Source organism: Geotrypetes seraphini, chromosome 8, assembly GCF_902459505.1.
Source record: "Geotrypetes seraphini chromosome 8, aGeoSer1.1, whole genome shotgun sequence".
NCBI classification, from domain to species: domain Eukaryota; kingdom Metazoa; phylum Chordata; class Amphibia; order Gymnophiona; family Dermophiidae; genus Geotrypetes; species Geotrypetes seraphini.
Window position 1 is genome coordinate 13,789,868 of NC_047091.1, and position 27,960 is coordinate 13,817,827.

At 43.7% G+C, this 27,960-nt stretch overlaps 3 protein-coding genes across 10 annotated transcripts in view; 1 reads left to right on the plus strand and 2 right to left on the minus strand.

Moving 5' to 3' along the window:
• The window catches only part of HNRNPR (heterogeneous nuclear ribonucleoprotein R), a 160,173-nt gene extending 159,700 nt beyond the window's left edge, over positions 1-473 (minus strand). For 3 of the 8 annotated variants that reach the window (XM_033953569.1, XM_033953567.1, XM_033953568.1), the window contains exon 1: positions 246-472. The gene's annotated coding sequence lies outside the window, so the exon portion shown is untranslated. Of the gene's footprint in view, positions 1-245 lie in introns of all 8 variants that reach the window. The other 5 variants (XM_033953564.1, XM_033953565.1, XM_033953571.1 and 2 more) reach the window with 3 other exon arrangements.
• Positions 474-9,037: 8,564 nt separating this feature from the next.
• ATP5IF1 (ATP synthase inhibitory factor subunit 1) lies at positions 9,038-20,919 on the minus strand. Its single transcript, XM_033957350.1, has 3 exons — positions 20,761-20,919; positions 15,780-15,892; positions 9,038-9,329 (listed from the first exon to the last, which is right to left on the minus strand). The coding sequence occupies exons 1-3, from the start codon at positions 20,851-20,853 to the stop codon at positions 9,191-9,193; spliced, it is 345 nt and encodes a 114-aa protein (XP_033813241.1). The 5' UTR covers positions 20,854-20,919; the 3' UTR covers positions 9,038-9,190.
• Positions 20,920-21,614: 695 nt separating this feature from the next.
• The window catches only part of DNAJC8 (DnaJ heat shock protein family (Hsp40) member C8), a 43,352-nt gene continuing 37,006 nt past the window's right edge, over positions 21,615-27,960 (plus strand). The window contains exons 1-3 of the mRNA XM_033955895.1: positions 21,615-22,273; positions 22,878-22,979; positions 24,648-24,704. Of these exons, the coding sequence (XP_033811786.1) occupies positions 22,196-22,273; positions 22,878-22,979; positions 24,648-24,704 (237 nt within the window). The 5' untranslated portion in view covers positions 21,615-22,195. The remainder of the gene's footprint in view (positions 22,274-22,877; positions 22,980-24,647; positions 24,705-27,960) is intronic.

The window sequence follows — 27,960 nt, forward strand, 5'->3', positions numbered from 1 at the left end:
GCTGCCTCTTCAACAACCGGCCCTCACGATGTGCAGAAACAAGCGACACAACATGTTACAGCAAGGACAGAAAAGCTGGGGGTCTACAAGGCCCGACCACCTGCAGGAGCTGGGCCTTGCCTTCAGGCCTTGCAGCCTATAACGGGGCTGCTCTTTGTCGTCCCGTCCCCCCTTCCCCCCATGTGCTCTGCCGCAGAGCATCAGGTTTCGGCGACGGAAGCAGCGTATAGCCACACCAAACTCACCGGGCCGCACTCTTTAAATTTGTCGGTATAAGGCTACCGGCCTCCGACGCCGCACTACCAGCGCACCACAGAAATGGCGCGAGCCTCCTACCCCCTCATGCACAGCTAGCCCGGCAGCGCGCGGGGTTTCCTGCAGCCCTTTACAAGGACTAAGCGTTCCAGCCAATCCGAGCGAGCCGCGGCGATGACAAGCGCCAGGTTCCGCCAGTGGAACTGGAGGAAAAAAAAAAAATGAAGGCGTGAGGTAGGAGGGAAGATGTAAAAAAAAAAAAAAAAAACCAATATGGCGGTCCACCTGAGCGAGATCTGATTTCTTGTTTTTTTCAAAAAAGAAAAAGTTGGTGTCATCCAATCAAAAGGCTTGAGAGAACTCGAGGGCGATCTTTACGACAAAGGCAGGGAGGCAAAGTTTGCCACGTGACCGGATGATGCGCACCTGCCGGAGGATGGCTTATATGCGAATTTTGCGGGAAGAGCTGGACTGCTAGATTTATTGGGAGAAATGCTGGTGATATATAGAAAAAAAAAGGCATGGAGGATTAAGATAAATAAAAAAAAAAAAGTTAAAACGTGCAAGTTCTGAGAATCTAGCCTTCATAACAGTATCAGCTACAGTAGAAATAAGAGCATATATACCAGCTGTTGTCTTGTTTTTTTAATTTTTAGGAACCTCTCTTTTTATGTGCCTATGATCAGTGCACCTACTCACATAATAGGCATATTAGCTAATCTGTATATATGGAGATGCTAAAGTTTTTCTGTTAGTACTCTGTAAACTGCCTAGTTGTAGATAGTATATAAGTTTTTTAAATAAATACCGTATTTTTCAGACCATAACACAGACACCTGTAGAGGAGAAAAAAGCAAGAAACAAAAATTTGGCTCCGAATTTTTTTTCTTGGGTTTTTCTCCTCTAGAAGTCTGGTATTGGGAAGCTCAGAGCCGCCCAAAGCCTCCCCCCACCTTTTTTTAGTGGCAGTGGTCCAGTGCGGGCTCCTGGATGTACCTAAGGCCCCACCCACAGGAGGAGCCTAAGGCTCCCGGGCCTATTCTGGTTGGCCCAGGCGCTTTAGGCCCCACCTGTGGGCAGGGTTTCAGCCGCCTGGGCCAATCTGGCCCCATTCTGAAGCCAGCTGGCCTGCCGGACGGGCTTGGCACCTGTCTGTCCGGCCAACATTTAACAGGTATGGGGGGTGGGATTGGGGGTGAGGGGGGTCAGCGGGGGGATCGGGGGTCAGTAGGGGGGCCGATCGGGGGTTCAGTCATGGGGGGGGGTTGTGTTAAGGGCAGGAGGGCCTGGGATCCCTCCTGCCTGTATTGTGGTGGGGGTAGGGGCAGGAGGGGTTGAGCTCCCTCCTGCCCAATCTTGTAGGGGGTGGGGGCGAGAAGCCAGGAGGGCTTTGGTTCCTTCCTGGCCCCATTGGACTCGGGGGGGGGGGAGGGGGATTAGAGATCACAGGGCAGGAGAGCTTGGGCTCCCTCCTGCACCGAACGTAATCAGGAGGTGCCATGGGGCAAGAGGGCTTGGATTCCCTCTTGCCCTGATGTCATCGGGGAGATCGGGGGTGCCGCGGGGCAAGAGGGCTAGGACTCCCTCTTGCCCCGATGTCATGGGGGGGGGGTGGATTCTGTAACCGGTGTTGTTTTTGACAGACACCGGTTACAGAATCCAGCTTTTAGGCGAAGGACTTGAGGTGAGCTTTATCAATTGGTTCAAATGGAGGTTTCATCAGTTGAGCTAAAACATTGAGATCACAGACCACAGGAAGCGGTCTAAGTGGCGGATGAATATTAAAAAGACCTTTCATAAATCGGGAAACCATAGGATGTGTAGAGAGTGGTTTCCCATCAAGAGGCTGATGGAAAGCAGCAATCGCACTGAGATGGACTCGAATAGATGTAAACTGAAGTCCAGATTACGATAAGTGAAGTAAATAATCCAAAACAGAAGCCAAGGAGGTAGACTTTGGCTCTAACTGACGGGTGGAACACCAGGCAGAAAATCTAGTCTACTTCTGGCCGTAACAGTGCCGAGTGGACAGCTTTCTGGAAGCTACCAAAATATCTTGTACAGACTGAGAGAATTGGAAAGAGTCGATTAGGTTGAAAGGAACCAAGCTGTTAAGTGTAGAGACTGCAGGTTGGGATGGAGTAAGGAACCCTGACTCTGAGTAAGCAGAGAGGGAAAAATTGGTAGAAGCAGAGGCTCCCTGGTGCTGAGTTGAAGTAGAAGGGAATACCACGGTTGTCTGGGCCACCGAGGAGCTATCAGAATCATGGTGGCACGTGCTGACTTGAGTTTGACAAGAGTCCTGAGAATCAGCGGAAACGGAGGGAACGCATGAAGAAACTAATCCCTCCAGTCTAGGAGAAAAGCATCTGCCTCGAGACGCTGAGGAGAGTATATCCAGGAGCAAAATTGAGGCAGCTTGTAGTTGAGGGGGGACGCAAAGAGATCTATCTGCGGGGTCCCCCAGCGAGCAAAAACTTGACGAAGTGTGGGAGAATTGATTGTCCACTCGTGAGGTTGTAGAAGGCGACTCAATTTGTCCGCCAGACAGTTGTGTTGACCTTGAATGTAGACAGCGCTGAGAAAGATGTTGCGATGAATTGCCCCAGTCCACATCCTCAGAGCCTCCTGACACAGAAAATGGGAACCCGTTTCACCCTGTTTGTTGACATAATACATGGCCACCTGGTTGTCCGTCCACACGAGAACCACAGTGTCGTGAAGAAGGTGTTGAAAAGCTTTGAGAGCATTGAAAATCGCTCTGAGTTCCAACAGATTGATATGACGACTGTCCTGCAGAGTCCACAGACCCTGGGTACGAAGGGCGTCAACATGGGCTCCCCAAGCATAAGTGGAGGAGTCCGTTGTGAGAACTTTCTGATGAGGTAGAGTGTGAAACAGCAAACCTCTGGAAAGATTGGAAGAGAGCATCCACCAGTGGATAGACTGCCTCAACAAAGGAGTTACTATAATCTGTTGAGAAGGCAGGTCGATCGCCTGTTGCCACTGGGATGCCAGGATCCACTGAGGAAAACGAAGGTGAAGTCTGGCATAAGGAGTCACGTGAACTGTAGAAACCATGTGGCCAAGTAGAATCATTTGCCTTGCAGAAATTAATGGAAGACGAGATACTTGATGACAAAGGCGAATGAGGGTATCTCGACGTGATGGATGTAGAAATGCTCTGAGGCGGACAGTATCCAGGGTGGCCCCAATGAATTGGAGAGATTGAGATGGGGTCAACTGGGATTTTGGGAAGTTGATTTCGAACCCCAGACTTTGGAGGAATAGAATAGTCTGTTGGGTCGCTGCAATAACCCCTTGTTGAGAGGGGGCTTTGATTAGCCAGTCATCCAGGTATGGAAAAACTTGAAGACTCTGATTGCGAAGAGCTGCAGCCACCACCACTAGGCATTTTGTGAAGACTCTGGAGGAAGAGGCGAGCCCGAAAGGAAGGACTTTGTATTGTAGGTGAAGATCTCCCACCTGGAATCTGAGATATTTGCGAGAGGCTGGATGAATGGGGATATGGGTATAAGCCTCTTTGAGATCCAGCGAGCACATCCAATATCCCTGATCCATCAGGGAATATAGTGTGGGCAATGAGAGCATCCAAAACTTCTCTTTGACCAGGAATTTGTTGAGAGCCCTGAGATCCAGAATGGGTCGCAGATCCCCCGTCTTCTTTGGAACTAGAAAGTAACAGGAGTAGAACCCCAAGTTCCGCTGAGAAAGAGGAATCTCCTCGACAGCTCGAAGGCGAAGAAGAGCCTGAGCTTCCTGAAGAAGAGGAAGTTGCGACCGATTGGAAAGACACTCTCTTGGAGGGTGATCTGGAGGTACTTGAAGCAAATGAAGAGAGTATCCCTCTCGCAGAATGGTGAGAACCCAGAGGTCGGAGGTGATCATTTCCCACTGATGATAAAAATGGGAAAGACAACCTCCTATGGGCAGAAGAGAATTCCGATGCAGGGAGGTTGGAATGCTCAAGCTGGGAACATCAAAAAGATTGAGCTGGCTTGGTGGAAGCAGGAGTTTGAGACTTCTGTTGACGTTGCTACTGCTGAGGACAACGAGGTGGAGGCCTGGAAAAAGCAGGAGTCGTTTTCCGAGGGTAACGACGTTTGTCTGTTTGTATGCCCGAGCTGGAGGTGTCTTGGGCTTAGGTCGAATGAGAGAAGCAAAAGAGCGCTCATGTTCTGAGAGGCGCTTAGTAGCCGCTTCAATGGAATCATCAAACAATTCATTACCTTGACAAGATAAGTTGGCCAATCGATCTTGAAGATTGGGATCCATGTCAACAATACGTAGCCAAGCCAATCTATGCATGGCTACAGCAAAGGCAGAAACTCGAGATGATAATTCTAAAGCATCATAGGAAGTCTGCAGCATGAAGAGTCTTAACTGAGAAAGAGTCTTGAGGATTTGCTTAAACTCCAGAAGACGTGGTTTGGAAATGTCAGGATAAAAGGAAGGTAACAATTTCAAAAAATGGTTGAAATAGGTAGTAAAAGTGTAATTATAGTTAAGAACTCTGTTGGCCATCATCCGAGTTTTGGTATAAACGGCGGCCAAACTTGTCCATGGTACGACCCTCCCTGCCTGGAGGTACTGCAGCATAAAGCTTGGAAGGATGAGTCTTTTTCAAAGATGATTCCACCACCAGGGACTGATGGGATAATTGAGATTTTTCAAATCCCTTACAGGGAACAGTACGTTATCTGGATTCCAATTTGGATGGAATAGCTGTAATAGAATAGGGAGTTTTCATATTCCGTATGGAAGTTTGTTTAAGGACTGGAGTCATAGGTAATTTCAAAGTCTCTTTGGGAGGATGAGAAAGTTCCATGTCCGCTAAGTATTCTGGAGTATACTTAGAATCAGAATGAATATCCAGTTTGAGGGCCTGTCCCATATCAAAAACAAACTTAGCAAAAGAAGTAGATTTTGTGGAGGACTCATCTGGAGAAGGAGTACGAGACCTTGGAGCCACAGAATAGGAGGGAGACACCTCTCTAGAGTATTGAGACAAAGGTTCAGACCCAAGACGCATGGTAATTGAAGAAGCTGCACTATCTACCTGAGGTGGAGTCATTGAATGTTTGCGCTTCAGACTCCTCACAGGTGATGTTCCCGGAGTTCGAGGCACAGAATATGTCGATGTAGGAGGAGAAGAGTCTCGTACAGTTGGCTTCGATGGAGGAGTACTTGATTTTGAGAAACTCAGAGTTGAGGCATCTCGAGATCGAGACTTGTGTTTCGCTGTGGAAGAATGAGACACAGACACCTCGGTATCCATAGAGGGAGACTGGCACACAGATGCCTCTGCACAAAGCTTCGAAGAAAAATGCCTCGAATGCCTCGAGTGGTGTTTTGGGCAAGGCAGGAGAGACATCGATGGAGGCTCAGGTGAAGAATCACTGGAAGAGAGTCGCTTCGGCTAACGAGACCTGCCTCGAGGCAATACCACTGGATGATCAGATTGATGTTCAGGCTGGCCCTAGGAGGCAGGGTCAAGGACGGAACAAGTTGAGCCACTATCGTGGAAATCTGCGTGGTTAAAATGGTCAACATGTCCTCGAAGATAGGCACCGAGACAAAGGGATCCGGTCTTGTAGGTGCAGCAGTGCGCTCCAAAGAGGGCGACCTCGAAGATGAGTATTCCCTACTCTTGGATGCACGCTTAGGAGGAGGTCTCAAGGAGGATTCTGGTGGCTTCTTAGGCACGGTACCTGAAAGAGAGACAGGAGACTTACCCATCGAGGACATCTTTACTGGAGGCACCATTGAGGCCTTCAAGACCGAAGTCGAGGCCTTAGCAGGAAAGAAAGTCGGGGTCGAGGTCTTCAGCTCCAGCCAAAGCCGAGGTCGAGGCCTTCGAGACCGAGGCAGCTGCCGAAGTCAAGGGCGAGGCCTTCGAGACAGAGGCCGCAATGGAAGACAGGGTCTTCGAAACCGAGTCCGACCCCGAGGTCGAGGCCTTGTCAGGGGCTGGCTCCATGCCGCCAAAAAGTTGCTTGAACTGGTTGCACCGACGACGAAAGGCCCTAGGCTGAAGAGTCCAACAGCAGGAACACTCTTCAGGAAAATGAGAAGGCCCCAAACAACCCAAACACCGAGAATGAGGATCGGTGATGGAAATCATCTTTTTACACTGGCGACAACGTTTAAACCTGGTAAGGGGCCGGGACATAGAAAAAATAAAGTCCGTGTCGAATGATACGAGCGATTGGGCCTAGGCCCAAAGCCTGCTGACCGGACGAAAAAAGAAGAAACAAACAAAAAAAAAGTTTCTCCTTTTTTTTTTTAACTTTTGTTAAAGAATAAAATAAAAGCACATCGACCGAAAGAATAAAACAAAAAACAGCCGCAGTGAAAGAAGGCAACAAAGTTTGCTGCAGAGCGAAGATGAAGAGGACTTCTTGGCTCCGTGGAAAACATTGAACTGAGGATCCTCACAGGAGATGCGCCCCCTAGTTCGGGCGGGAAGGCACACGTACATGCGTGGTGCAGCATTCTGAAGCTCTTATAAAGATCTTCAAGCAAGTCTGCTTTCGAGGCTGTCCGCTGCGGGGCTCCGTCAGTGATGTCACCCATGTGTGAGAATATGCTGCCTGCTTATCCTGGGATAACTGTCCTACATCCATCATTTACAGCAACTGAACTCTAGAGCACTTCTCTAAGCATGTCTCCAAATATCCTATTTCAACAGAATGTAATTTTATCTTCAAATAACTCGTCTTTTCCTTACTCTTGTGATTAGAAAGCAGACAAAAAATATACAAGTCATTTTATTTTCCCTTAAGGTAGTGTGTCGCAAACTTTATGGATGGGTTGTTCCTCCCTCAGTCACTAACCAAGGGCATGCCCCTATACATAGTTTACTGGGTAATTGCGGCAACAGATCCAATCTCTTCAGCTGAGGAGCTTACTGCAACCGTCGTCCAATGCAGGGACGTTGGTCGATCTTCCAGAGAAGATTCATGGAGATGTTTTCCATTGCAGTTTAGCAATACACCTCAACCCTGATGAAAGTGGATTAAACATACTACTGCTTGATGTCAGCCTAGAGGCCTCTGGGAGATTATATCAATCTGACCCTGGCATGGGAAGGCAGATAGACCCTTAGTGCAGGGAAACTGTTTTAAGTAGCCCTGATTGATATATTTTAAGTTTCAAGTAGCCCTGATTGAATCATGGCTAGCTAAAAGGTGTTAATGTCTGATTAAGAGGGTGCTTAGGACAATGGTGCACAGATCAAGCCAGAGACTTAATCCCATCACCATGCTTACAGGTTTCTCACCCTCCTTTGTCAATTAAATAGACCATTGTCTCAAACAGTTTGCAAGTTCTAAACAGAAAGATACTGGGAGATACAATATTTTCTCTATTCAGAATAAGATTCCAAGGTATCTCTCTCTTTTTCTATGGAGCTATCAGGAGAGGGGTCTTGGCCCTCTCTCTCTCTTTCTATCTAGCTATCTCTTGGCTTGGCACTCTGGCTCCCCCTCTCTCTGTCTATCCTTCCCTTTATCTATGGAACACGAAGCTTCCTAGAACTGTAAGCTTCTATGTCCCTCTTTGCCTCTGACCTCTGTAAGGCAGTGAGACTGCTTGCTCTCTGCTTAAGTGTAATGCTCTCTGCTTAATTGTAATGCTTATATTACTTTTCGGTAAGACTATTTCTATAATATATTCTTTATATAATCACCCCTGGCTGTGCTTCTTATTTGATTCTATCCCTATGAAACTTCTGTGAAGGAACTGAACCTGGGACCTGGTGTCTGTCAGTGCACATTTCACTTAACCCCTACCACCTAATATTGTGGGGGCCACTTTCAAACTGACACTTACCACTTAATATAGCTCTGAAAGGTATACACAGCATTATACATTTTGACTTTTATAGACGGCCCCTGCTTGGAAGAGTTTACAGACATGACATATAGGGCAGAGATGCAGAACCCAAGGTGAGAGGAGTTAGGAGTCAAATGCACTCTCGAAGAGGTGGGCTTTTAACTGGGCCTTGAACACTGCCAGAGATGGAGCCCACCAAAGCAATACGGGCAGCTTGTTCCAAGCACACAGCGCAGCAAGGCAGAAGGGACAGTCTGGAGTTGGCAGTTGAAGAGAAGGGCACAGATAGGAAGGAGGGGTGCTACTGAACTGAAAAAAAGTTTTTTGTTTTCATAAAAATGTTGAAATAATTTTGAATATTTAAAAAGAATTGATAAATGAAAATGTAAATATAAAACCAAAACTGCATGAATCAATGATTGGGCTATGCGATAGTTATGTACCTAACAACAATCTGAAGACTGAGCAGAGTATATTAATAAGACACCGAAAGATCACTCATTCTGAAAGGCTGCACTGGTGTTAATGCTATAATTTCAGAGCAGAATAGCCTTTGTTCTTTAGGGAGTTTCCCTGTACCTCTCCTTCACATCTGTTTCTAGCAGGGGCTATTGCCTGTTTTGGAACCAACTGTAGGGGGCAGCAGGGCCCTCTTGTGAAGGAGGAATAAAAAAAAGGAAAAAAAAAAGTCGATTCCCTTCTGCAAGCCTCACAAGCACTGGGATATAACCTGCATGTCCAGAAAGACACACTTATTTACTAGAAAAGGTATTAGCAAGGTAAAAACCTAATCTCTTTTTGTAAATCACTTATATTTAATTTCTTCATTTGGAATTTATTAAATACAAAGAGAATGTTTCATTTAGCTAATTTTTTTCTGTTAGAATAATGTGTATCTTATGAAGTTAATCTACATAATAATAAAAAGCTGATTCAATTGTTTTATTTATGTCTGTCAAGATTACAGAATAGTTTCCATCATGTAGAAAGCTGCACAACATGCATAATATAATTACACTAGGACAACTGCCTAACAAAGCAATATTAAGGAGTCGCTGACCCCTCCCATTCAGAAGCCTTAGTCATCACGCAATTCCTTGATCTTGCACTTATGGCGCTCAATTTGTTTATGTAGACGTTCAATCTCCTTTTCGTAATGGGTTATTTCCTCCCGATGATGCTTCTGGAGTGCCGACAGCTGCTCTCGTTCTTTCTGCCTGTGAAAATGAGAAGCGATATCACAGACCATTTAGTTTATTCCATCTTTTTTTTTAAATTATTTGTTTAATGATTTATATACATAAATTAAACATTTTGTAACAGAAAAGAGATTAACCCTCAAGTTAAACATTAAAAAAAAAATCAAATCACCAGTCCTTAGACACTGAAGAATTAAAATGGTCAAAACTCTTATAACAGACCATATAAGAAGGAGAGAAATTACCATCTTAGAGAGAATAATAAACAAAAATACACTGAACACAATTGTAGTGATACTTCCTCAAATAACTATTACATGGACCTTCTACTTTGAAGTCAATTAGGCTTGCTTCACACCAAGGCACTATGCATTGGTATCCCTTTCCCTTCAAGAAAAAACTGTAGCTGGGAGGGTTCAAAAAATACATAGGAATTCTGATCCAAAAGGATCATACATTTGCAAGGATATCTAAGTTGAAACTTTGCTCCCAGAGATATCACATGTTGTTTCAACTCCAGGAAATTCTTTCTCCTGGTCTGTGTTTTCGCGACGTCTGGAAACATAGAGATCTTACTTCCTAAAAAAAGACACCTCTCTAATTCTAAAAAATAGTCTTAGGAGAGCCTCTTTATCTTGAAGAAAGACAAATGTCACCAGAAGAGTCGCCCGATTAGTAATGTCATCCTCTGAAGATTCCAAAATATCTGTAATATTTATAGCTTCTGAGGCCTCAGGTAGAGCCCCCTGGGTAGAGGATTGCTTTTTCACTGATGACAAGAAATATATTTTATGGAGTGGAGGAAATCCATTCTCAGGGTATTTAAATATTTCTTTCAAAAATTTATAAAAAGAATCTTTTGGTGAGGTTGTCAACATTCTAGGAAAATTCAATATCCTGAGATTCAAAAACAGTATAATTCTCAGTATAATAAGTTTTCTATTTTCCTAGAAAAAAAACAATCTATCTTGAATTATGGATCTTTGAGTTGTCTGTAATCCTTGGACCTATTGGTCCAATTGTATCAGTTTTTCACCCTGAGTTTTTACTTCCCCTTCTAATTTGTCAATTCTCTGAACCTGAATATTACCCAGGGGAAGATTTCTGGCACAAAGTCTATGGAGGGAGTCCAATGCCGTCCATATTGCATCCAAAGTTATTACAGCAGGTCTTACCAGAGAAGGGACCGCCAAAGTCTACTCTTATCGTGCTGTTAATTCCACAGCCTTCTCTGCCTTCGATGTCCCAACAGATTCTGGTTGAGGCGTCGTCAAGCCCACGGGCACTGCAGGCAACGCTAGATTCCGTTCCTGCTCTGCTCCCAATGTTTCCCAATCTTGTGACTGCAGGGGAGGCGCGGGTCCCGCAGGACTGAGCAAGAGTTCACTCCCGAGCACCGAAGCTTCTCTCTGCTCCGATGTAGTCAGTTCACCCCTTGGTGAGGAAGTAAAGAAGCCCGTGATAACCTCCTGTCACATCGAGGTAGGTTCACCCTGCCGGGCTGAAGCAGCGATTCTTCCTCTCCTTTTAGGCATGTTTAACTAACCTTAAGCCCCTCAAAAATGGGTCAAAATGATAGCAGCAGCAGGAGGAATTAGCACGGCGTCTTGTCTCTCCACTAGTTTATTCCATCTTTACCAATAGTCCTTCTCCATACACATAATCACAATGAAACATCAGCTGTGTCTGAATTCAAGAGGGCCTGGGAAAGGCACATGGGATCTCTGAGAGAGAAAGAGATAACGGTTACTGCAGATGGGCAGAGTAGATGGGCCATATGGCATTTGTTTGCCATCATGTTTCTATCGTCAAGCACCTGCCAAGGGTCATTTACTAACAGTCAGCGCAGGCAAACTGTTAGTAAATGACCCCTGTAAAAAATGAAACAGCTCAACTTGCAAAATGAAAGTGCAAAGAAAAAATGTGTGGAGAGGATGTGAAGAAGCAGATACCTTTGAACATATTTGGTGGTATTGTATTAAAGCACAGAACTATTGGGATAAAATAACTTCCTTTATTGAGGCAGTATTAGGTATCCTGATCCCTAAAAATATGGAGTGCTGTCTGTTGAATAAAGGGCTAGATGCCCTGCCTTTGAAACATCAGAAATAGATATGTTTGATAATGACAGCAGGGCGACTAGTTCTTGCATCTGCATGGAAAGCATAGGTACTTACCGTAATAGTTGTTATCCAGGGACAGCAGGCAGATATTCTCACACATGGGTGACGTCACCGACGGAGCCCTGCAGCGGACAGTCTCAAAAGCAGACTTGCTTGAAGATCTTTAAGAGCTTCCGAGTGCTGCATTGCGCATGCGCACGTGCTTTCCCGCCCAAACTAGGGGACGCATCTCCTGTGAAGATCCTCAGTTCAGATACCTAGCTAAGAAACCAACCAGGGGAGATGGGTGGGTTGTGATAATATCTGCCTGCTGTCCCTGGATAACAACTGTTACGGTAAGTAACTGTGCTTTATCCCAGGACAAGCAGGCAGCATATTCTCACACATGGGCGACCTCCAAGCTAAGCAGAAGGGGATGGAGGGAGAGTTGGCAATTTAAGAAAAAAGATTTTGCAAAAAACAGCCTGGCCAAAATGGCCATCCCTTCTGGATAAGGCATCCATACAGTAATGAGAGGTGAAAGTATGAACCGAGGACCAAGTGGCAGCTTTGCAGATTTCCTCAATAGGAGTTGATCTGAGGAAAGCTCCAGATGCCGCCATAGCTCAAACTTTATGGCCCGTGACTCGACCCTGCAGAGGTAGACCAGCCTGAGCATAGCAGAAAGAGATACAAGCAGCTATCCAGTTGGAAATGGTTCGCTTCGAGATAGGACGTCCCAACCTATTCGGATCAAAAGATGAAAGTTGAGGAGCTGTTCTGTGAGGTTGAGTGCGTTGCAAGTAGAAAGCCAAAGCACGCTTGCAGTCCAAAGTATGAAGCTCTACTTCTCCAGGGTGAGAATGAAGTTTAGGAAAAAACACTGGCAGAACAATAGACCGAAAGGAAGAACTCTTTACTGTAGATGAAGATTCCCCACCTTGAATCGAAGGTATTGATGAGAAGCCGGATGAATGGGGATATGAGTGTAAGCCTCTTTGAGATCCAGCGAGCACATCCAATCTCTCCGATTCATTAGGGAGTACAAGGTCGGCAATGAGAGCATGCAAAATTTCTCTTTGACCACGGAAAGTCTGAGGTTGTAGGGTCAGACAGCAAAGACAATCTTCAGGGCGATGACTGGTTCCTAAACAAACCATACACCGACTATGAGGGTCGGCGATGGAAATGTCCGGCCGCACTGGTAACAACGTTTAAACCCGGTTAGAGGCCGGGACATAGAAAAAATAAAGTCCGTACCGAGGAAGGTATAGGGTTGGGCCCAGGCCCAAAGCCCCCGCACCCGACGGCGAACAACAAAGAAAAGAAAAGGGTTTTTTTTGGGTTTTTTTTAAAGTAAATGTAAAGTACACGCGAACACAGCGACCAAATCAAAAATCAAGCCGTGGTGAAGAGAAGGCACAACGCTGCAGAGCTAAGACGAACAGGTCTTCTCGGCTCCGCGGAAAACGTTGAACTGAGGATCCTCACAGGAGATGTGCCCCCTAGTTCGGGCGGGAAGGCACGCACGCATGCAGCACTCGGAAGCTCTTAAAGATCTTCAAGCAAGTCTGCTTTCGAGGCTGTCCACTGCGGGGCTCCGTTGGCGACGTCACCCATTATGTGAGAATATGCTGCCTGCTTGTCCTGGGATAAACAATCAGAACTACCAGTGCTACGAGTATTATTGGTTAAGTTCAATATATACAGCAGATGTCTAAGTTAACTGTTCTTAGGAGAAACCAGATACAAAATTATAACACTATATGGAGTGCAAACGAAACTTGGATAAACTCCCAAAATGATAATCCCATTGATTCTTAACATATAATTTTTTCTACATTTTATGAATCTCCTGCACACATCCTCCCACTGGGGTTAAGAAGGAAGGATGGTAGGGATGAGATATATTATATTAGATATAAGGTATATAATGTATTAATGTAATGCTTTGTATACAATTGTATATGCCAGATGTTTTTAAATGCCTTATTTCTCAATAAAGGAAAAAAAAAAAAAGAGGAAAATGTGCAAGTACAGAAATGGACTAAAGAGGTCTACTTCAGCCTAAATATAAGAAAATGACAATTGCAGCACAGGACTCTGGACAAGATGCTTCACTGCAAAGAAAAAAACTGGAAAAGAGAAATCCAGATTTGCTAGAATAGAACTGAAGTAGACACATGGACTGTGCTGATATCAAAATGCTCGTATACAAAACATAAGAATTGCCGCTGCTGGGTCAGACCAGTGGTCTATCATGCCCAGTAGTTCGCTCACACGGCGGCTCTCTGGTCAAAGACCAGCGCCCTTGTTCAGTAGGAACTTGTCTAACTTTGTCTTGAATCCCTGTAGGATGTTTTCCCCTATACCAGACTCCGGAAGAGCGTTCCAGTTTTCCACCACTCTCTGGGTGAAGAAGAATTTCCTTACATTTGTACGGAATCTATCCCTTTTCAACTTTAGCGAGTGCCCTCTCGTTCTCCCTACCTTGGAGAGGGTGAACAACCTGTCCTTGTCTACTAAGTCTATCCCCTTCAGTACCTTGAATGTTTTGATCATGTCCCCTCTCAATCTCCTCTGTTGGAGAGAGAAGAGGCCCAGTTTCTCTAATCTTTTGTGTACGTCAGCTCCTCCAACCCCTTAACATCTTAGTCGCTCTTCTCTGGACTCTTTCGAGTAGCACCGTGTCCTTCTTCATGTATGGCGACTGGTGCTGTACGCAGTACTCCAGGTGAGGGCGTACCATGGCCTGGTACAGCGGCATGATAACCTTCTCTGATCTGTTCGTGATGCCCTTCTTTATCATTCCTAGCATTCTGTTCACCCTTTTCGCCGCCAAAATACTAGCACCAGTATGGTATCAGAAAAACACTGGGTTCGTGAACATGACAGACGAATGATCACATGGGAAATTCCCATACCAACTTATAAAAGAGTTCAGTGCTGGCAGAAACAAACAGTGATAAAAACATGTTCTTGTGTGTTTCAGGTTTAATAGACTTATCAATGCAAGGAATCAATTCTGTATTATGCAGATACACCAAGAAATGTAATAGGAGCCCAAGAAAATGTAACAGAAAGATACAAGAATACATAAGAACATAAGCAATGCCTCCGCTGGGTCAGACCTGAGGCCATCATGCCCAGCAGTCTGCTCACGCAGTGGCCCAACAGTATTGAACATACTGGCCTGACAAGTCTAAATTCACCTTACTATGGCCCAGATACACTAAAATCATCCTTAAAATCCTTTGGGGCCAACAAAATTGCAATCGATGTTAAAATGACTTCTCACAAGTTTTGTGACGATCTGCCATAACCCACCCCATCACTCATTGGAAAAATGGCAATACGTGCAGAGCTGGTAGGGGAAGCCCCGAAGCAGCCTCTTGTTGATCAGCTGTTTGGGGCAGGAAGACAACTTCTATGCCCTTTAACCCCCCCCCCCAAAAAAAAAATATAAAATAAATAAATAAACAACAACCCACAAACAAACCCACAGAATCTGACCCCGTTAAAAAAAAACCAAAAAACAGTTGTGCTCCCCCCCGGAACACACACACACAAAAAAGCAGGAGGGATGCCCACTCCTTCCTTCCTCAGAAAATCAGACCCCTCCCCCCACACTCCTGTCTTCCTTCTGCTTCAGGCCCTCACCCTGTACATACACACAAAAAAGCAGGAGGGATGCCTACTCTCTCCTTCCTCAGAAAACCAGACCCCACACATACACACACACTCCTATCTTCTCCCTCCCCGAAGATCATGGGCAGGAGAGTTGCCCACGCCCTTCTGCTTCGGGCCCTCACCCTGTACCTTAAATAGAAGGCGACAGCAGAAATGACGTCCAGTCCCTCCTGCGGACAAGGCCTGCCTTTCCAAAATGGTGGCCCTTCCCAGTGCATCCTGGGTTGCACCGGGAAGGGCCTAGGGCCCCGTTTTGCTCAAATGCATCCTGGGTTGTACCTGGAGGGCCCTGATTGGCTCAAATTCCTAAGGCCCCTGCCTAGCGCATCCTGGAATACAGCAGGAGGGGCCTAAGGCTCCGATTGACTCAGGCACCTAAGGCCCCCTTCCTCTGGGAGGGGCCATAGTGCTTGAGCCTAGGATGGGGAAGGCCTACCAGAATGAGGGACTGGACATGCCTCCTGCTATATAAGGGGCATAGGGGGAGCCGGGGATCAAGGCAGGAAGGAGTGGGCAGCCTGCCAAAGATCTTTGTGGGGGGAAGGATCAGGAAACAGGTTCCATTCCCTGTCTAGTACTCTGGAACAAAGTGCTATTGATCCCTAGCTCGGGCTAGTAAAATTGTCTGTATATGCAGTCTCCCATATTAAGCACAAACTAAAGTTGCCCAGCTTACTTGAAATATCTTTCCTCCTCTGCTGCTTCTCTCTTGCCAAAAGCTCCTCCAGCTTCTCGAACAGTTCCACCTCCACCACCTCCTTTACCAGCACCTTTCCCCAGTTCTCCCAGCTATAAGTACAACACAAAAAGGAGATCATAGCATTAAATAATTTGCGATTAAAGACTGTGCAACATTGAATCATGTATCAAGAGCTGAACGGAGACCAGCAACTTGTTATTAATCTGTCAGTTTCAGATGAACTACCAAGATGACTAAAATGGAAACACTAAGATCTGTATGACCACAATGGCAGATTTCGCCTTTCTTAAGGGCCTAAGTAGAACATATTTGCCCACAAATATAGTAAAGTTTTATCCCCATTTCATATCTAGACCATGAAGTACAGCAAGATGAGGTTGGCTCAGTTATCACACTGTTCTAAGATTTATCCCATGCATATTCAAGAGTCAATCCATATATCAGATGTTGACCAGAAAAAACAGGATGAACCAAAAGCCTTGTTTCACTGCTGCTGAATGGTAAGAGGAACACAATACTTCCATTGCTTGGGGCCCAACTGGCATTTCAGACTGTGCCCTAATTCTAAATACAGATCAGATCCCAAATGCTAAAGAAAATGGATAAAGCTTATACCATCAACACAGTTTCTGATAGCTAGATCAGCAACAAGTGAAATGGAAGAGAGAGGAGTAGGAGACAATGGATGGAACGCACCATGTAACGTATCCCTTTAAAACTGTGTATTTCATAGAATACAATTTTTCAATCTTGTTATTCAAACTAAAATTTAACCAACACCCAGGATGGTAATAACATGCTATTTACATTATGGAAATTAAATAAGGTAGATCCCTATTTGAAAAGGACAAACTTTTCCTGATTGAGGATGTTATATTTACTAAACAATTTTATCACTGGCTATTCAAATTTTTTTATTTTTTTTTAAAATACAAAAATCATGCTGGTAGAATACAATTACCGGTATTACAAATACTTCATGTATTCTAAAAATAAGCAGGCTTGCAGGTACCATAATATTCTGTTTTAAAAGTGTATTGATAGCTTTAACCTTTATAGCTGTTGCATGGCTGTTTTTCACATAGATTTCTTTGAGCACACATGCTGCTATTAGTAGGCGACTGTTCCCTGACACATGAGGGATAATATAGCCAGTATAATTACCAAAAATTATATTTTAAAATTGTCAGGGGACAAAGGGTTAACATATTTGAGCAAAATAAGCATATATGCAGGTTGCTGCTCACATTCTGACAATCAAGATGCTACCAGAGATCTGTATTTTATTTATAAAATCGTCTATAAAAACCAAAAGCTCTAGGCAATGTAAATATTTAAAATATAAATTATATAGCAGTAAACAGTTCAAATATATACAAACCCAAAAGCATAAAAGAACAGCAGAGGAAGCACAAACCATCCCAGCACCAAAAAAATACGTTACCCATTAAACTTTTTTAAATTTGCGGGGGAGGGAAATTATTTTAACCTTTGAACTATGAGGGTGGTTTGAAAAGTTTGGTAAAAAAAAGCAAGTGAAATAATGTATTCTTCATCAAGAACTCAGTCCAGTGAGTTTCCAGTTTTTCATACTGTAGGAAAAATAACATGAAAAAAAGTGGAAAACTCGCTGGACTAACCCCCCTTCTATTAAGCTAGCAGTTTTTAGCACAGAGAGCCGCGCTGAATGACCTGCGCCGCTCCTGACAATCATAGGAACTCTATAAGCACTGGGAGCAGCACGGGCCGGGCCATTCAGTGCGACTGCTAGCGCAGTTTTGTAGAAGAGGGGTTAAGTGTATAGCCCTCAGTGAAAACTGTTATTTAATTTGCTTTTTTACTGAACTTTTAAAACCACCATCATACTTGGTCAATTCTAACTTTGGGTTTTATTAAACGGCAGTATTGTTTTGTACCGTGGGCTGGCGAGATAAATGCTCCAATGCTCACAGAATTCCTATGAGTGTCAGAATATTTACCTCGCTGGCCCATGGTAGAAACCTCTACCACTGTTAATAAAAGGAGCTCCAAGTGTCTTCCAACACTTTCTTAAGATTAAATATTGCTTAATGGATCTCAGCTCTGCAAGGATCAGAGTCCAGCTCCTTGGGTATGAAAAAGATCTTTATGAAATCACCACATAGAATACCTAAGTAATCTGTTTAATGATCAATCCTCATGCACACAGAAAACCACAGAAAGAAAACTGGGTGCCAATGTGTCAGCATTCACTTTACATTCATATTTTTTTTTTTTTTTTTTAAATCTTGGTTACTGCTTTGGATGTTTCCTTTGACATTCAGGAAACCAGTCTATATTATTTTAAACTTGCTATAAACCAAGGCTGCTAATAACTTTGGGAAACAAAAATATATGCCAAACGTATTACTTCAGAGAAAAATAAAATTACTCAGCCAGACATAACCACTAGTGCTTGGAGAATGCAGCCCATGCCATAGATATTTTCGTTTGTAGAAATAAAACAATGAGCTTTGAAATAAAAGGGCACATCTTGCCTCTGAAGCAGCTAGTGATGAGGAAGGCCCTTATTAGGCATCTTTATGTTTAAATATATTTATTGATTTTCAAATCATATAATCAAGAATACCTTGTACAGAAAGCAAATTAGCAATTCTAGATAAAGCAAGAAACATTCCAATAACATTAAATCATATATTAACTAAAATGCTCAAGTCCTCTAAATTGGATCCAAGATTTCTTATAAAATAAAACCAAAATTAAAGAATTGAACTTAATGTACACTCTTTCATAAAGTTAGCTGGAAGGCTGATTGCTGGGATTAACCTATAGTCATAGAGCTTATGATTTTTCTACCTCCAATCGGGAGAGCGCTAAAAAAGAAGTCAACTGATGAGGCTCAAAGAAAACATATTTAACTGATCGGTGATGGACTATACATTTACAAGGGTGTCGCAAATAAAAAGTAGCACCCAAAGATATAACACCTGGCTTCAACAAAAGAAATTCACGACGACGCCTTTGCGTCTCTCGTGATAAATCAGGAAATACCTGGACTTTACAACCCATAAATTCTTTCTGTCTATTTTTAAAGAACAGTTTTAACAACCATACTTTATCAATAGAGAGAGCTACTGTTATAATCAAAGTACTCGGTTCTACAACCTCTTTATCTGATTTTTCCAATAACTCTGATACATCCAATAGTCCTTGATCCGACGGCTTTTTTGGTAATTTAGTCTTATTAGGTAAATAATAGACTCGTGATAAAGGAGGTAATGAATCTTCTGAGGCCCCCAAAACTTCAAGAAAATATCTTTTAAACATTTCTCTAGGAGGTGTCAGTGGAAGCTTAGGAAAATTAATGATTCTTAAGTTATTGTATCTAGAGTTATTTTCTAAGTTCTCCATTTTTCTTCTAAGATTGATATTGTCTTTCATTAAGGATTCCTGTAATTGTTTGGATGATTTAATGTCCTGTTCAAGCTTTTGAACCGAGAAATTAGAGGCAGTCATATCCTTTTTCAAATCTTTAAGTTCAGTAGAATGTTGAGATAATTTCCCCTCAATTAACTGAAGTTTGGGACTTATGGTCTTCACTAGTCCGGCCATAAGATCCCATAGTGAGTCCAGAGTTACTTCTGAGGGTTTTTCCAAAGAAAATACAGGTAAAGAAATGTCATAGTGCTCACCGTCCAGTTGAATAACTTTACGCTGTCCCTGAAGGTTAACTCGCCTCTCAGATGATTCCCCCTCAGCTTCTTCAAAGGAGCTCATATCCATAAGAGCTCCTGTCAGCAGGCTCTGTGATGGACTACTTGCCTCAGGGGAAGACAAGACCCCGACCTCCGGGGTTACCTTACCCCTTGGAGAGCTGCTTAGCTGAGGTTGCGGGGGCGGCGCCCTAACGTCGGGGCTCAACGATGTCTCCAATCCCGGAGGAATCTCCACGGCCTCACTGACGCCGCTTCTCCTCTGCGGGCCTCCCTCCGACGCCGAAAAAATACCCTGCATCCGCCTGATGAGTTCCCCGATGTCTCCAACCGCGGGGGTGGCCGTGGGCCGCGAGGCACCAGCGGTGCTACGGCCCCTCCGTTTAGGCATCGGGTAAGTAATTGAACCGCTTACAAATTGTTTCAAAATTGTTGAAGGAAAATCCTCAGAGCGGCATCTCAGCGCGTCCAGCCCGACGCCATCTTGGATCTGCATATAAGATACCTTATTAGGCATCTTTATGTAACATTTATGTTAACATATGGGTTTTTTTTCTTTGTACACTAGTGAATTGCACTGTAAACGTGTTCTTTGTGTTTTGGGGGGGAGATTGGGGGGGGGGGGGTTGAAGACCTACGATCGAATGCCAGCATGAAACTAGTGGTTAGTAAGCGTTTGAACTGAAATCCCCTTTCTCCTAATTTTTAAAGCATTTGTAATTACAATTTCTTTAAATAGACCAAAAAGCGCAAAACATATTTAAATCACCAATCCCTAGCTCTTGAGCATTACTAAACAAACCAGTGTAAAAGGGATCGTCCTATATACTCCAAGTGACAAAACACAACTGAAGGATTTTCTCTCCCCTCCTCGCCGTGGGCAGCAGATTATTTTTTTTTAAGTCAAGACAGAACCCGAAAATGCAGAATATCTTTTTGATTGGAGGAGCCAAATAAGCCAACCTCCAGCCCAAAATCTCCGATTGCTTGACGCAACGTCGGGAAAACCTCCGATGAGGCACCACCCCACACCGCTGCCTGTGATACACGTATACGAACATCTGGCACTGGGAAACGGGGAGAGGGAACAGCAACAAGTCGGAAATATTGTAGAAACAACCCAAAAGATCCTCCCCTCAGGGAAGCCCGGAAATAGGACAGCACGAAAGGAATTAGGGCCCAAGCCACAGCGGAATACCGGATATTGTACAGCACGAGCCGCCGTGGGGGAGCACTGGTCCAGGCCGCACAGGCCCTGCGCTCACCTGGCTCGAATCAGCGTAACCTCGGCCGCTCGTGGTGGCGGCCCCACCGCGCAAAACCCGCGGCAGAACCCTACGCAGCACCACCGATGCCATTGCCGTCCCTTATTGCACGCCGCTGACCTTGTCCTTGCAAGGCATTCTGGGAGCGCGTCTTAAGACGTCAGCCAATCCCCTGCTTGAGGGAAGACCGCTCCGCCGTCTCTAGGAGGAGGAGCAATGAGAAACGTAGCCAATCGGCTTCCTCCTGGCTGAGCGTGACCGATGTGTTTTGCTGCTGAGGGGAGAAATGTCAATGAGCGCATTGAATATCCGGGGTAAAAGATGTGGGTGGGGTCTTACCACGTGCCTTTTTTTAAGCCTCTCTTGGTCAAACCTGCAGTGAATGGTTAGGGAATCTTTCGCTGGTGTAGTCCAGAATCCTTCAAGCAGCAGCCTAAAGATCATTTAGGTGTCTCTATTGCATAATGATTGAATCACCCTTTCCCAGGACTTACTGGTATCCACCATCTTCTTTTTTGACCCGCCTGTCAGCCACAACAACTTTACATCCTCTTTGAAGATCAATACAGGTAGGGCAGGATTTAACCCAGGGGTGGGCAACGAGGGCCGCAATCCAGTCGGGTTTGTAGGGGTTTCCTAATGAATATGCATGAGATCCATTTGCATACAATGGGAGGCAATGCATGTAAACAGATCTCATGCATATTCATTGGGGAAATCCTGAAAACCCGACTGGAATGCGGCCATCGTTGCCTACGCCTGATGTAACCCTTTGATTGGCCCTAAGGAAACAAGGGCCTCCTACATTCTAGTATAAATACATTTTAAAACTCCTATGAGCAAGCCCTGAGTGGTTGGGATTGCACATTAAAACTGAGGGATACTGCTCTTCTTACTGACTGGAGAGCAATAGACTGGAGGTCAGGAGAATAAATAGATTTGTATGCAGTAGTGGCTCTGACCTAAATGACCATGCGAGCCTTTGAATGACACATAGCTGCATACGGAAGAAAAAGAATCAAAGGGAGAGGAAAAAAAAAAGCGGGGAGAGAGATCGAACACATGAACCTTGGAACCAACAGATTTTATTCATATAAACTCAAGTCAAAATAAATACATGAATATAGAGTCCTTTGCTTTTGGTGCATTATTGGAATGCAGGACAGTAAAAACCTGTACGTGCGACCGTAGCTCATTACAACTTGAAGAATTTAATCTGCAGGAAAGTATTATACCAACGGAAAGTCAACAGCTTCAGCGTCTTTGCGTTTCAAGCCTCGCGTTGATGCACAAGCGGACGAGAAGGACCGCCCACTTGTAGCGAACTTGCGCAAACGTAACAATCCGTCCCCCTTTCTTCCCCCCCCACGCGCTCCTCTTCCGTTGACTTCAACGAGTCACGTGGGTGGCGTGCCTCTGCCGTCGGTGACGCAGTATGAGTGGGAAAATGGCGGCTCCCGGAGCTGGGGTTACGTTGGATGTGGAGGAGGCCTTCCAGACCTTCTATTGCGAGGTAACGGAGTAGGGGCGGCAGGTGGGCGCCTTGTTCAACAGGGAGTTTTGTCCAGGAGGCTGAGGGTGCGTGGTTTAATTCCTGTCTGGGACAGCCTGTGACAAGAGACTGGGGGGGGGGATCCTTTCACAACCCCTACCTCAGGGGTAGGGAACTCCGGTCCTCGAGAGCCGTATTCCAGTTGGGTTTTCAGGATTTCCCCAATGAATATGCATGAGATCTAATTGCATGCACTGCTTTCAATGCATATTCATTGGGGAAATCCTGAAAACCCAACTGGAATACGGCTCTCGAGGACCGGAGTTCCCTACCCCTGCCCTACCTCCTCGGCACATTCTAGCAACATCTTCTGGTTTTCTTTGCTCACTGGAACGAAAGTGTACAGGTAAAAAAACCAGATTCAAAATAGCTTTAATTGCTTGACGCTTTGACATGTGTTTCCAGAGTAACACATTTAAGTTTAGCAGGAAAGGCTATTTTGGGAAGGAGGGAAAGCCTTTGATACATTATTGGTCAGTGATTCTAATAAGAGGGGGGCTCGTATTGTTGAAGGTCCTTCAGTGATGTAAAGCAAGCAAGCAATTATTTTTTTTTTTGCTTACAGGTAAAGCAAATAGAGAAAAGAGATTCTGTTCTGACACCAAAACAACAAATTGAAAGACTTGTGCGGCCTGGCTCCTCTTATTTCAACTTGAATCCTTTTGAAGTAAGTAAGAAAAGTCTTTCAGTAAAACACCCAGTTGATGACCGGGGGTATGACAGCTAGGAAAGCAAGAAGAAATTGATAGCATGCTGATAAGTTTCTTCCCCCCCACCCCCAATATCTGTAGATGGAGCTTTGTTCTTTTTCTTTGGTATGTTTGCACTGAGCTTGTATAAGGTGTCAGGCCAGCTTTAAACAAAAAGGCATGGAATTGCAGTTGTAACCCTAAAAACTAATACTAGACAGATTTGTTTTTATTTACATAATATACTGTGCTAAGTACTATTATTTTAAATTTTTAGGGGGAGGAAGCTGGGAGTAAAGTGTCTTTATCAGGTACATAAATATGGAAGCATTGCAAAAGGTTCAGTAGTGTAAGTGCTGAAATAAAGGAAAATGGATGCAGCTATAGCATAAATGGCACATGGCACCTGATGAGATTTATATTTGAGTTTCCAATTTATGGTGGCATTGTGGTTATAAGCTGCTTTTAAATATGTGTCATTGGGGTAAAACCACCAACTTGTACTTTATTGGTTATATCTTATAGGTAGATGCATACTAATATAGATTGGTATGTTGTTGTAATTGAAATACTTGCTTGTTAAATTAGAAATGTTTCCAGACAGGTTACTAACCCCCTCTTTTATTAAGGCGCGCTAGCCGATTTAGCAAGCGCTAAATGCTAACGCGCCCATAGAATATAATGGACGTGTTAGCATTTATTGCGCCTTAGTAAAAGGACTCCTAAATTAGGAAGCAGTTGTATAAAAGAAGGTGATGAGGGTCCACATTTGTTTTAGTATCTTTTTGAATGTATATTGTACATGTGATGTAGCACTGTAGTACATTAGCTTTTTATAGTGCAGGAGAATGTTTTCGGGGGTTTATTTATGGCAAGCAATGGTGACTTTGGGTTATTTTTGGAGAGTAAATGATGCTGCCAATCTTGTGTGACAAAATCTCAGACTTGGAAACTTGGGTCATGAAGGGCCCTATTAGTGGAAGGTAAAGTAAAAATGGGGATTATCCTCGTAAAATAAGTGCAGATGTGTGTTGGATTCTTTACAATAACTATAAAAGCTACTTTCACTATTGCTGCAGCACCTCATGTTACTTGCTTTATGCACGTACCCCTGTGTAAACAAACTGGACCAAGGATTATAAGAAAATAAAAGAGCACATAAGAACATAAGAAGTTGCCTCCACTGGGTCAGACCGAGGTCCATCTCGCCCAGCGGTCCGCTCCCGCGGCGGCCCATCAGGTCTGCGACCTGTGAAGTGGTTTCTGTCCACTTCTATAACCTATCTCAAGTTATATCTGTACCCTTCAATCCCCCTATCCTCCAGGAACCTATCTAAACCCTCCTTGAACCCCTGTACAGAGTTCTGGCCTATCACATCCTCCGGAAGCGCATTCCATGTGTCCACCACCCTCTGAGTAAAAAAGAACTTCCTAGCATTTGTTCTAAACCTGTCCCCTTTCAATTTCTCCGAGTGACCCCTAGTTCTTGTGGCAGATTTCCAAAACTGAGGTAGTAGATTTATAGTATCTACTTTGGTTTGCATCCCCTTGACTTTTCCTCTCTAACATATATATAGATGTTATGCATAATTGAGTGTGTTTTAAAATATTGTCTTACATACATTTTGCTTGTTCAAATTTTACAGGTACTCCAGCTGGATCCTGAAGCGACAGATGAAGAGATCAAGAAGAGGTTCAGACAGGTATACCTGACTATTGGTTTAGCCTTGGGAAATGAGATGGAGAAGTCCTGGCAGTAAGATGAGGGTAGGAAATGCCAATATCCAAACCTTTTAACAATAGGTGGCTGCAGGCCTCAAATCTCTTCCCTCTTCCTCCTTTTAACTTACAGGTATTTGATATATTTTCTCTGTGGCTTCAATATAAAGTTGAGAGTGAGTGGTTACAGATGAGAATTAGCAGCCTTAGTTTTCTCAAGGTTGATATTGCCTATATGACATTGGACAAATCCTTGACTCATTTGTTGATTTTTATCTCCATCACCTGCTCCAAGTGACTGGGCAATTCACTTAATCCCCCATTGCCCCAGGTACATTAGATAGAGTGAGCCCACCTGAATGTAAACCACTTAGGCTATAAGTAGTATATAAATGCTAAAATAAATAAATAAAACCTACTTTGATCTTTGGTAGGTTACATTTGCAGGCAGTAATCAACCTGTCCATTTCTTCTTTGAGGCTTGCACCAGTAAACAAGACAAAATTACATACATAATTTGATTAGTATCTTAGGTACAAAGTATGCATGTTATTTTGTCTGTATTTGGTTTAGGCAGAATTTTTAAGGGAAAATTTTGTATAGTTTGGAAAATAGAATTTACATGTGGTGTGTTATGTTGCTCTTTGACCAAAATATCTTTGGAAATGTCTCCTCATTGCAGATAAAACTACTTTATTACCCAAAATGAACAGTTTGCCCATATTGCTCTTCCTCAATGTTCAAAAGGCAAATTTTTACAGAAGTATAAAGTATTTTTGTAGGGATTCACATTCAGTTTGCTAATGTGTCTTTAAAAAAATTTAGTGTGCAGTAACATATGAATTAATCTACATTTAAGGCCCCCTTTTATGAAGCCGCGTTAGGCTTTTTTATATCACCAGCCACAGGGGTATTAGCTCTGACACTCATAGAAATTTTATGCCGCGGCCAGCAATATAAAAAGCCTAACACGGCTTCACAAAAGGAAGGGGGGAGTAAGTCTATGAATGTAAATTAAACAGTTTTGATGTGTTATGTTTTTAAAACAATTTTGTACAACAGACTGAAAAATTTAAAAAAAAAATCAGAAAGAAAAGGCAAAACAACCTGAAAATGTGTACTGAATTTCATGCTGTGCGTATCCATACATACTGTTCTTAGAAATTTTTCAAAATTTCCCCCTATAGAGTTGGGCTGTGGAGTCGGAAACAATTTTTGGGAGTTGGTGAAAATGTGCCGACTACAACTCCAAGTTTCATGTTTATTAGGTTTTTATATATTGCCTATCAAGATTATCTAAGCGGTTTTACAATCAAGTACTCAAGCATTTTCCCTATCTGTCCTGGTGGGCTCACAATCTATCTAATGTACCTGGGGCTATGGAGGACTAAGTGACTTGCCCAGGGTCACGAGCTGCGGGGTTTGAACCCACAACCCCAGAGTGCTGAGGCTGTAGCTCCAACCACTGTGCCACACACTCCCCATCTCCTAATAGAGTTAAGTTGTATGTCATGCAAATATTATAATGCTTAAATTTCTTATTTCACAGATAATTTTATTAACCCATTTTTTTCAGGACATGTTTTACTTTTAGATATTAGGTTCTTTGATAACAAAATATATTTTATGATATTTATATTAGTGAAAGTAGCACCTAGAGAATGACATGGGGATAAAGTTTGTCCTCATCCCCGCAAACTTTGTCCTCATCCCCACAAGCTTCAAATATGTATAATTTTTATATTGAAATCATTTTATTAAAGAATAAAAAGAAACAATATTCTGCATAACTTTCATTTTATAAATCACAATTATAGAACAGTATCAACAAAACCCCTGTCTCCACCCTTACAAATATCTCCTCCACTATTGAGACAATTGAACAAGCCAAATTACTACAAAATGCTGCATATAAAAATCATGCTAAAAGAATGCCTCAGTCACACATGCACAATACAAATGCCAAATCTATAATAGCTGGCCAAAAATAGTAAACATAAATTTAAACCAAAATCCCAAGAAGCAACACATTGCATGTAGTACACAACTATATAGATATATACATGGTCGAGTCGCATTATTATGACGACTGCCTACCTCACATCAGGGACGCGCTGCAAATGAACGAATGTATGTGTCGCTGCAGGCTTCATGGATATAAAAGGTGGGATGTCAGCAAGTTGAAACTATAGCAACCATGGCTGTTATGGAGAAAAAATGCAATCTATCAAATAGTGAAAAAGGCATGATTATCCGCTACTGGGTGAAGGACAGCAGCATTTTGGAAACAACTGAGTTTGTGAACTGGTCACAGGCTGCTGTGGTTAAGTGTACCATGAGTGGCCGAATGGAACCTTTTCGATGACCCAGTGAACATCAGCTGCCCAGGTTGGTACGGGCCAAACGGCACACTACCGTGGAGCAACTCGCCATCAGAATGAACCAGGGGGCTTCCAGATGAGTTTCCAGCATGACTATGCAACGAACCCTGTTGTGAATGGGGCTCCAGAGCAAGCGGCTGGTGACTGTATCCATGCTTACAAGGGTTTATTGTAAAAATGGCTGAAATTTGCACAGGAGTACCAACATTGGACTTGCACTGACTGGAAGAGAGTTGCCTTTTCAGAAGAGTTTTGAGCTCCATCGAATGGATGGACATTGGCGTGAAACCGCCGAAAACAAATACCCAGCAACCAATGTTGGACATACATTAGTGGCAACAGCATTAAGGTCTGGGGAATGTGTTCTTGGTATGTTCTGGATTCCTTGATACCTTTGGAAGGCACGCTTAACTGATATGGGTATCTTTCCATTCTTGACGATCAAGTGCACCCATACATGTTGACAGTCTTCTCTATGGCTGATGGAATCTTTCAACAGGGCAGTGCGGCATGTCATACCACCAGAATTGTTCATGAGTGGTTCGCAGAGCATGACCAAGACTTCCAGCTATTTCTTGACCTTTGAATTCCCCAGAACTTCATTTGGGACTACCTCGATCAACATGTTCGATGACTGGACTCACCACCACACAACCATCAGCAACTGTTGGATGCACTGCAGTATGCATGTCTCCATATACCTATAGCAACCATCCAGTATCTTATTGAGTCACTCCCATGGCGTCTGGCTGCCGTCCGTCCTGCCAGAAGCAGTTTTCATAATAATGTGACTGAACCATGTAAATAAAGGAGTCTAAGTCAAAAGGAAGATACCATAAATAAAGGAGTTGAAGGTTTT